We start from the raw sequence: 11,146 nt of genomic DNA on the forward strand, positions 1-11,146 counted from the left end.
ACAACGCATCCACTTAACACACTGGTTACTGCTACAACTACACGTTTCCTTTCCAGCTATTTATTAATAAGTGACTTATATATGTGTGTGTGTGTGTGTGTGTGTGTATTGTACTATTCTTAGTTAGTGTATTGTACTATTCTTAGTTAGTGTATTGTCTGTCTTGTTAATGTTGGTTTATAATGGCAAAATGTTTTTTTTAATGTAACAAAAAAATAATTTCCCCCAGAGATCAATAAAGTATTCTGATTCTGATTCTGAGTGTGATTAAAGCGGTGGGTGGGTTCTTTTACATTTTGAGAGAAACCAATTGAGTCTAACAACAGATTAAATGCCATGTTGAGGCTGTCATTTTTAGCATCAACATGGATGTTAAAATCACCCACAATAATTATTTTATCTGAGCTCAGAACTAAATTAGATATAAAGTCTGAGAAATCAGACAGAAACTCTGTGTAAGGCCCAGGTGGACGATAGATGATAACAAGTAAGACTGGTTTCTGAGTTTCACAGCTGGGGTGAACGAGGCTAAGCATCAGGCTTTCAAAGGAATTAAAAGTCTGTCTTGGTCTTTCGTTAATTAATAGACTGGTGTGAAAAATTGCTGCCAAACCGCCCCCTCGACCTGTGCTTCAAGATTTCTGGTAGTTAGAATGACTCGGGGGTGTTGATTCATTTAAACTAACATAATCATCCTGCTGCAACCAGGTTTCTGTAAGGCAGAGTAAATCAATTTGTTGATCAATTATTAAGTCATGTACTAACAGAGACTTGGAGGAGAGAGACCTAATATTTAATAATTCACATTTCACCGTTTTACTCTTTGGTTCAGATGTGGATACTGTATTATTCTTTCTTTGTAAATGTTTAAGTTGTTTGTTGCTGGTTTTTAGTTTGTTTTTTGTCTTTTTGGAAGCAGACACAGTCTCTATGGAGATGGGTTTTTGGGGGGGTAGCAGGAGGAGGGAAGCTGCAGAGAGGCGTGTAAGACTGCAACTCTGCTTCCTGGTCCCAACTCTGGATAGTCATATTTTGGGGGGTTTAATAAATGTGTCCATATTTCTAGAAATGAGAGCTGCTCCATCCAAAGTGGGATGGATGCCGTCTCTCCTAACAAGACCAGGTTTCCTCCAGAAGGTTTGCCAATTATCTATGAAGCCCACATCGTTTCTGGGACACCACTCAGACAGCCAGCAATTTAAGGAGAACATGCGGCTAAACATGTCACTCCTGGTCTGATTGGGGAGGGGACCAGAGAAAACTACAGAGTCCGACATTGTTTTGGCAAAGTTGCACACCGATTCAATATTGATTTTAGTGACCTCCAATTGGCGTAACCGGGTGTCATTACTGCGACGTGAATTATGATTTTACTGAATTTACGTTTACCCTTAGCCAGCAGTTTTAAATTTCCTTCAATGTCGCCTGCTCTGGCCCCTGGAAGACAATTGACTATGGTTGCCGGTGTCTCTAGCTTCACATGTCTGAGAACAGAATCACCAATTACCAGAGTTTGACCCCCAGCGGGTGTGTCACCGAGTGGGGAAAAACGGTTAGACACATGAACGGGTTGGTGGTGTACCTGGGGTTTCTGTTTAGGACTATGCTTCCTCCTCACAGTAACCCAGCCACCCTCTTTCCCCAGCTGCTTGGGATCTGCCGGGGAACAGCTAGCGGTGCCTACGCGATCTTTGGCTGCACCAGCTACAGGGGCCTGGCTAGCTACGGGTGAATGAAGGGTGTGAACCTGAATCTCCAATTCAGTAATCCTGGCCTCCAGAACTGCAAATATGATACATTTGTTATAATTATCATTACTGCTAAAGGAGGCCGAGGAGTAACTAAACATCTGACACAATGAGCAGGAAAGTGCAGGAGGGACAGGTGAAGTAGCCATGCTGCAAGCAAGTTGGCTATGAGCTAAGCTAAGCTAGCGAAACAGTAAAGACACAGTGAGTAAATACTTTGGCTATAAATTAGGTAGCTAGTACACAGAGAGTGTGCTTCGGATGAAGCACGTGAAGATTATAATATGAAGAAGAAGTTATCTAAAAGTTTTTAATTAAATTGCTATTCAGATAAGCTACTCAAAAACACCACTGTGTGTTGGAACAGAAACAGGAAGTGATACTCTACTGCAGAGAGAGCGAACACCAAGTGACAGCTCCACCCTAAGGTCCAAATGCATTTAGATGTTTGTGTTTTCCTGGATAAATATAAGCTGAATGATCCTCAGAATTTTACAAAGGTTAACACAAAAGAGAACAGTTAAACAAGACATCTTATATTTTCCAACCTGTACAGTCTGGGGTCTACCAGTGTGGAAGTCCAGGATCCAGTGGTAGGTGTAGGTGCTGAGTCTGAGGTCCACCTTGCTAATCAGCTCATGGGGGATGACAGTGTTGAAAGCTGAGCTGAAATAAATGAACAGCATTCTTATGTGGGCGTTACGTTGATCCAAGTGTATAGGGCTGAGCGGACTGCCAATGAGATCGCATTGTCAGTTGATCGGTGTGGAATGCAAACTGTAGTGGGTCCAGTTTGGGGGAAAACTGGTTCTTGATGTAAAACAGGACTAGCTGCTCAAAGCATTTCATGATAATTGGAGTAAGTGCTACTGGGCTTTAGTCTTTTAGCTTTGAGGCTGTAGCTGTCCTTGGTACAGGTCTCATGGTGGTAATTTTAAAGCACTGGGGCACAACAGCTTGGATCAGGGAAAATTTAGGATAATAATTTGTATACTTAAAGATAAAAACTCTAGAATCAGTTTTTTGATAAATATTTATTGAACACATTAAAACAATGTTTTTAAAACATAAATATGAATAAAAACAAACAGGAATATTATTCCAGAAAAAAAAATTATCTTTAATTTTAAATATTTTGCTCTCCATAAGAATATATCCTGTCAAAATTATGAAAGTTAGAAATATGAACATGCTGCCAAAAACCCCAGAAAAAATAAATGAAAATTGTGCTTTTAAGTAAACGCTAAAATAACAACAAATCAAAACAATGAAATTTTCTTGCTTTTGAGATTTTGTTATTCCATTGTTATTCCATTTTATAAAAAATAAAATAAACTTAAAATATTTTGCTCTTCATAAAAATATCTCCTGTCAAAATGATACAAATTCAAAATATGAAGATGATGCAAAAAAAACAAAACACAACTGGAAATATAAATAAAATTTCTACTTTTCAGCAAAAGTTAAAATAACAACAAATCATAAGAGTCAGTTTTCTTTGCTCTTATGTCATTTTGTTAGAGCTTGATGCTTAGCATCTTTTTTGGCAACAAGTTCATTTAGGTTTGGTGTGAGGTCTTGCTGTAGAGATCCTCGGGATGGACTGCAGGTGTTCATCAGTGAGATGACTCCTGTGTGCTGTTTTGTTAATCTTCATCACTGAAAACAGCGTCTCACACAGATATGTGCCAACAAACATACACAAGGTTCGAGTCGCATGTAGACGGAGCTGGGGCATTGCTTCGGAAATGGAACGAATAAACTGTGCGGGCCCTTCACTGTCGCACTTTGCCTTGAGTGTCCCATTACACTGCAGCTCAATCAGCTCCATCTGAATCTGCACAGGTTCAGTTTCCACCTCAACTGTAAATGGGTTGCGAAGCAGCTTGAAATTCTCTTTTTGTGCTTCAAAGTCACCAAAGCGCCAACGGACCTCTGTATGATAAGGAATGTCGGCAAACTCTGAATCTATTTCCCGCATAAAAGACTGAAATTGACGGTGATTTAAACCTTTACCTCAGATAAAATTTACGGTTTGCGTTACGGTGATCATTACATGCTTCATTTTTAGGACTTTACCACACAGCCTTTCCTGGTGATATGCTGTTAACTCACCAGTACAGTTCTCCTCCTGCATCTTTACTCACATCCTGCCAACTAGTCCACTTTTTTCATCTGTTGTAAGTCAGTAAGGCAGTTTCATGTCAGTTTAACTTTGACATACATTTTTAAAAATGTCTTATCCTGTTGTTGTCCCGTGCATTGATTTAATGTCCAATATTTCCTCTGTAACGCGCAAATTGGAGTGTAATCCACAGATGAAGATGGCCAGCTGTGCAATGTCCATCATGTCTGTAATTTCATCCACAGCAAGAGAGTATTTAATAACGTTTTTGCTTCTTTCACACAACTGTGTTCTTAAATCAGTGGCCATCTCACAAACCCAATCAGCAATCGTAAAATCAGCCTGCCAAAATCTGCGTTTTGTCTGGACACAAGACGTCGCACACCTTCATCATGCAGCTCTTCAGAAACTCTCCCTCGGTAAATGGCCGGGCTGATTTGGCTATCTCCTCTGCTACAGTAAAACTTACAGTAAAACAACAGCTTCACTTTGTCGTTTTGCTCTGGTGAAAAATGTCTGCTGAAATGTCAGATTCTTCTTTAGCTCTTCTACTTTCTGTATTTTCTGCCCTGCATTTAGGTTTTTCAGCTTATCCTGATATTTTGTCTCGTAGTGCCGTCTTAAATAAAATTCCTTAAATACAGCCACATTAGCTCCACAAATAAGACACACAAGTTTACCAGCAATGTCTGTAAACATATATTCAGTCACCCACCGGTGCTGAAAGGCTCTGCTTTCAGAATCAACTTTTCTCTTCGCCATTGTGAGGGGCTAGCTTCGCAATAACAGAACTTTGACTTGATTGGCGCGGGAATGTTCCCAGGTAGCCTAGCATTCGGCATGGAGGCTGTAGTGCTGCCTTATCGGATCTGTAGTTTGTGTGTTAATAGCGCCTCATATGGCCAAGCCATGCATAACAATATAATAAATCTATATAAAATGATCTTGCAGGCGGGATATAAATGTACGCTATGTGTGGTATAAAAGAGACAGATTGGAGAGAGGAGAGCCGGAAAGGTGGCACCTGATCTGGCATCCCACACCTCCCCACCGGATCAGGTTGGAAGCTCTACCTGGCTGCTGCATCCCAGAAAAGGGAAAAAAGAGCAGAGGGTAGAAGAGCGGAGCATTTTTACAGTCCTCTGTTAGGTTTCTCTACCAAGAGGTTAACTGCACAGCCCCAGAGAGGACCTGAGATAGCTGTATCAGTTAAACTGGGTAAAAGTACTGCTAGGTCGTTATCCTGTGAACTAATTCTTCATGATTCCTCCACAGAGCAGACCAGGAGACCTCAGAGGTTCCCAGTGGTCAGTCTGCCCAGCAGCATCAAACACACCTGGACTCAATATTTATGGTCTGTACATGTACAACAACTACTTTTATATAAGCGCCTTGAGGCGACTTTTGTTGTGATTTTGCGCTATATAAATAAAATTGAATTGAATTGAATTGAATTGAATATATCTATTCTGTGCACAGTCATCTCCATGCTGCTCTTTGTAGAGATCTGATGTTTGGCTCCATGATTTCAGTCTGATTGGCTCATTCATAAAGTATTCTGTTCCAGCTGCTGGAGAACAACATCATCACTTTTGTGAAGGGCGAGCTGAAGAAGATCCAGAAGGTTCTGAGTCAAGATTACCCAGAATGCTTTGAGAGTCAGCGGGAGGATGAGTGGAAGAGCAGCAGAGAAGCATTTGTGAAGATAACACTAGACTTTCTGAGAAGAATGAAGCAGGAGGAGCTAGCTAAATGTCTGCAGAGCAGTGAGAGGATTTTTTTTTAAATTTAAGCTGCTGGATGAATCAAACATTTAGTAATGTTTTAAGAGATGGACCAACATGTATTCAGTCAGTTATTGGGGACATTTTGTAAAACATGAAGTGATTGTTGACAATGTCTTTTTACTATTGTTATTCAGAGCTTCAAGCTGCAGTTTGTCATCGTAACCTTAAATCTGCACTGAAGAAGAAGTTCCAGTGTGTGTTTGAGGGGATCACTAAAGCAGGAAACCCAACCCTTCTAAATCAGATCTACACAGAGCTCTACATCACAGAGGGAGGGACTGCAGAGGTCAATGATGAACATGAGGTCAGACAGATTGAAACAGCATCCAGGAAACCAGACAGACCAGAAACAACAATCAGACAAGAAGACATCTTTAAAGCCTCACCTGGAAGAGATGAACCAATCAGAACAGTGCTGACAAGGGGAGTGGCTGGCATTGGGAAAACAGTCTTAACACAGAAATACACCCTGGACTGGGCTGAAGACAAAGCCAATGGGCACATCCAGTTCATATTTCCATTCACTTTCAGAGAGCTGAATGTGCTGAAAGAGGAAAAGTTCAGCTTGGTGGAACTTGTTCATCACTTCTTTACTGAAACCAAAGAAGCAGGAATCTGCAGCTTTGAAGACTTCCAGATTGTGTTCATCTTTGATGGTCTGGATGAGTGTCGACTTCCTCTGGACTTCCACAAAACTACAATCCTAACTGACCCTAGAAAGTCCACCTCAGTGGATGTGCTGCTGATAAACCTTGTCAGTGGGAACCTGCTTCCCTCTGCTCGCCTCTGGATAACCACACGACCTGCAGCAGCCAATCAGATCCCTCCTGACTGTGTCGACATGGTGACAGAGGTCAGAGGGTTCACTGACCCACAGAAGGAGGAGTACTTCAGGAAGAGATTCAGAGATGAGGAGCAGGCCAGCAGGATCATCTCCCACATCAAGACATCACGAAGCCTCCACATCATGTGCCACATCCCAGTCTTCTGCTGGATCACTGCTACAGTTCTGGAGGATGAGCTGAAAACCAGAGAGGAAGGGCAGCTTCCCAAGACCCTGACTGAGATGTACATCCACTTCCTGGTGGTTCAGGCCAAAGTGAAGAAGGTCAAGTATGATGGAGGAGCTGAGACAGATCCACACTGGAGTCCAGAGAGCAGGAAGATGATTGAGTCTCTGGGAAAACTGGCTTTTGATCAGCTGCAGAAAGGAAACCTGATCTTCTATGAATCAGACCTGACAGAGTGTGGCATCGATATCAGAGCAGCCTCAGTGTACTCAGGAGTGTTCACACAGATCTTTAAAGAGGAGAGAGGACTGTACCAGGACAAGGTATTCTGCTTCATCCATCTGAGTGTTCAGGAGTTTCTGGCTGCTCTTCATGTCCACTTGAGCTTCATCAACTCTGGACTCAATCTCCTGGAAGAACAACAGACAGACTCCCAGAAGTCTGAAACAGGAGAATCTGCAGAGAATTTCTACCAATGTGCTGTGAATAAGGCTTTACAGAGTCCAAATGGACACCTGGACTTGTTCCTCCGCTTCCTCCTTGGTCTTTCACTGCAGACAAGTCAGACTCTCCTACGAGGTCTGCTGAAACAGAAAGGAAGTAGCTCACAGACCAATCAGGAAACAGTTCAGTACATCAAGAAGAAGCTCAGTGAGAATCTATATGCAGAGAAAAGCATCAATTTGTTCCACTGTTTGAATGAACTGAATGATTGTTCTCTTGTAGAGGAGATCCAACAGTCCCTGAGATCAGGACGTCTCTCCACAGATAAACTGTCTCCTGCTCACTGGTCAGCTCTGGTCTTCATCTTACTGTCATCAGAAAAAGATCTGGATGTGTTTGACCTGAAGAAATACTCTGCTTCAGAGGAGGCTCTTCTGAGGCTGCTGCCAGTGGTCAAAGCCTCCAACAAAGCCATGTAAGTAAATATATACTTATCCCTTTACTTTTAAAATGTTTATTTTTGGTGGGTGGAACCAAAGATCTCCAATGTGGACTTATCAGACTAAAGCACAGATTTCCACTGGTCTAATGTCCATTCCTTGTATTTTTTGGTCCAAACAAATATCAGTTTTTTAGACCGTTCATTTCAGTCGAGTCTCCCCAGTATATCTCTGACCTGTTGAAACCTCATGCTTCATCCCGAGCACTTAGGTCGTCAGGTCAGAGGTTACTTGGTGGTCCCACGTACTAGGTGTAAAACACGTGGGGATCGGGTTTTTTAGGCACTGGCACCAAGGCTGTGAAACTCCCTGCCGTGGTCTTTATGTTGTCTAGACTCCATTGTCTCCTTTAAAAAGCAGCTGAAGACATTTTTATACAAACGAGCTTTTAATTATTTTTTTCACTATTTTATATTATTTTATTTGTATCTCTGATTTTATTGTGAAGCATCTTGTGATTTTTATCTGTGAAATGTGCTATATAAATAAATTTTACTTACTAATAGGGGTGGGCGATATAAACGATATACAATAGAAACGATATAAATTTGGCCAACGATAGAGATTTTGACTATACCGCTCTATCACGATAGCGCATGTTGATGATGTCATCAAGCTGCGCCTGCTTTGGTCGAAACATCGCAGCGGCTACAACCATTATCATCTGCAAATTATGCCGGGTAACAGTCATAGCAAAGAGATGAAACACTTTTGAAATATGGGGAAAGCCAAAAACTGCACTTCTTCCACTTCCGTAACATTGATTCATTAATGTTGAATTCTCTCGCAGCTGTACTATTCCCATGTTGTTGCAGTGTATTAATAACTAACCTTGTATTGTGGATGAATAATCTCAGTTGTTCTCCTGACGTTTGTCCCGTGTATAGCATCCTGCTATACGATTGCATTTGTCCCTAACCACCAGAATCCCTCACGTTACCTTTTATCGATTGGAAAAAAGTGGGTGTTCATCCTCCAGCTTCACTGTGCTAATGTTATGCTAGCATAGCTGTGTCGCTAGCAATCACGTAGCACAACATTATATACCAGGTAGTCCAACTTCAGTAACCCTACAAACGCCACTGCTGTTTAATTTTCTGTCTTCATTTATGTTGGAAGTGGTAGCTTGTGGTAGTACAGCTGGAGCTGTACGTTTTAATTAGTTTCAAAAATCTGCATGGTATGTCATGTTTAGGTGGAAACTAGCGGGCTAACTTCCTGTTAACTTCTAACTCTGTTAAATTTAATAAATTCTGTTTTCATGGATGCATGGATGTTAAACTTAATTGTTACACCTGATAAAGCAGCAACGCTGATGATTTTATTAAAGATGAAATAATTTAGACCGTTTTTAACTCTTAGTGTTCGTTTGACTTTGGGACCTGAAACGGACGGAGTTTTGGACCCAGATTACTCCTCAAAGCTCCTCACTACGGCAGCCGTAATGCTCTGACAATCCATCAAGCAGTGCGGCTTACCAAAGTTGTACTAAAACATTTTTAACAGGTTTCTGCACTCCAAAATTGGTTCCAGGTCAGTAAGCACAACCAGAATTCATATATAAGGCACACTCTCGATTTTTGAGGAAATTAAAGGATTTTAAGTGTGCCTAATAGTGTGGAAAATACGTTACACAGAAGAAAAGAATATATCGCGATATATATCGTTACTGCACATGCTTCAAATTATATTGCGATATGAATTTTAGGCCATGTCGCCCAGCCCTACTTACTAATTAATTGTACTAGTTGCTCAGTTGCTTTTCCGTTTAGAGGTATAATGGTAATTTAATGATCAATTTTTTTCTGACATTTTAGGTTTTTTGTTAACAAGGACTTCCCTTGTACTGATTTTTATTTCTTTTCTCTTTAGACTGAGTGGCTGTTTCCTCTCTAAGAGAAGCTGTGAAGCTTTGTCCTCAATTCTCAGCTCCCCGTCCTGTAATCTGAGAGAGTTAGACCTGAGTAACAACAGTCTGCAGGATTCAGGAGTGAAGCTTCTTAATGCTGCTCTGCAGAGTCCACATTGTACACTAGAAGTTCTGAGGTCAGATTAGTGTATATTTTATTTATTTATGTTGAATTATTTTAGTTGAAAAGTAAAGATCTTTTTTTTTTTTTGTAGCTTAGCATTTTTAATATTCCTTAGTAACAGTAAACTGCCACATTTCTCTTTAAAATAAGGCAAAATTTTCAACCATTTCTGAAATATTAAATGTTGACAATGGTAACTGCTGATTGCATCATCAGTTGTTATAAAGTCAGTGTTTTTGTTTTTTTTTTTTTGTTTTTTTTTGTCAGACTGAATTTCTGTAACCTCTCAGGGAAAAGCTGTGAAGCTCTTTCCTTAGTTCTAAGCTGCCCGTCCTCCTGTCTAAGAGAGCTGGACCTGAGTGACAATGACATTCAGGATTCAGGAGCCAAATTTCTTTCTGCAGAACTGCAGAGTCTACATTGTACTCTGAAAACTCTGAGGTCAGTGTTTAGTCATTTTCACTCCATATAATTTGTAATTTGTATCATATTCTTACTTAAAAAGCTAAGGCTTATACAATTTTAGACTCTGAATTGCTGTTTATAAATATTTTTGTAAAAGTTTGTAAAAATTAGACTTGGAGTTGTTTTTTTTCCAGATTATGTCCTGTAATGAGCATACTAAAGATTAATATAGTACTAACTTCCTGTGATTAGTATTATTACAATTTAAATGGAGAGAACATATTTCTCCCATATTAGCTTGTCTCCATATATCCATATGTCTTCATATCTGATACTCCTACATTACCCTATTGCGGCACTTCACTGTCAGACAGCTAGTCGACCTCTGGTTCCTTGAGTTTCTGAAAGTAAAATGGGAGGTGCTCCCTTCAGATATCAACCTCCTCGCTGGTGGAACCAGCTCACAGTTTTGAATGAAAAGATAGACATTCTCTCTACTTATAAGATTAGACAGAAGACATTGGTTTATGATAAAGCAAGTGAGGGAAAAGTCAACCCTCCCTAACCCTGGAGGTCTTTTCCTGGGAAAAATGAGTTCCTCCTTCCAGCTGTAGCCAAGTACTGCTCAGTAGGATGAGTGTGATTGTTCATATATGTGTGTTCATTGATTGATGTTTGTTTTGTGTGTCTGCAGTCTGTCAGGCTGTCTGATCACAGAGGAAGGCTGTACTTCTCTGGCCTCAGCTCTGAGCTCCAACCCGTCCCACCTGAGAGAGCTGGACCTGAGCTACAATTACCCAGGAGACTCAATAGTGAAACTGCTGGCAGCTGGTCTGAAGGATCCACAGTGGAAACTGGACACTCTCAGGTATGGAGAGAATGTCTGATAGAGGAAGAAGAGCTGGAAACATTTCCCATGTCCTTCTCGTATTTCCTGTTTGTTTCGTGCAGATGTGAAATGAACAATCATTTATAATACATTTTATAAATGTAATATATAGTACATATATAATAAGTTTTTCCTTTGCACACAACAAAAACACTCTTGTAACTGATCAAGTAGGGATAGTAATGTTGGAGGCCTCCAGCGAGAG

At 40.6% G+C, this 11,146-nt stretch overlaps 1 protein-coding gene across 6 annotated transcripts in view; it reads left to right on the plus strand.

The window, feature by feature from the left end:
• LOC102785947 (protein NLRC3-like) overlaps window positions 1-11,146 on the plus strand; it is a 172,069-nt gene that overhangs the window by 115,688 nt on the left and 45,235 nt on the right. For 4 of the 6 annotated variants that reach the window (XM_087838467.1, XM_087838466.1, XM_087838465.1 and 1 more), the window contains 6 exons: window positions 5,149-5,227; window positions 5,441-5,639; window positions 5,795-7,589; window positions 9,487-9,660; window positions 9,915-10,088; window positions 10,747-10,920. The exons of the other annotated variants lie outside the window; for them this stretch is intronic. In XM_087838467.1, the coding sequence (XP_087694593.1) occupies window positions 5,149-5,227; window positions 5,441-5,639; window positions 5,795-7,589; window positions 9,487-9,660; window positions 9,915-10,088; window positions 10,747-10,920 (2,595 nt within the window). The remainder of the gene's footprint in view (window positions 1-5,148; window positions 5,228-5,440; window positions 5,640-5,794; window positions 7,590-9,486; window positions 9,661-9,914; window positions 10,089-10,746; window positions 10,921-11,146) is intronic. 6 annotated transcript variants of the gene reach the window in all.

This window comes from Neolamprologus brichardi, chromosome 3 (genome assembly GCF_056152115.1).
Source record: "Neolamprologus brichardi isolate AB-2024 chromosome 3, ASM5615211v1, whole genome shotgun sequence".
Classification (NCBI taxonomy): domain Eukaryota; kingdom Metazoa; phylum Chordata; class Actinopteri; order Cichliformes; family Cichlidae; genus Neolamprologus; species Neolamprologus brichardi.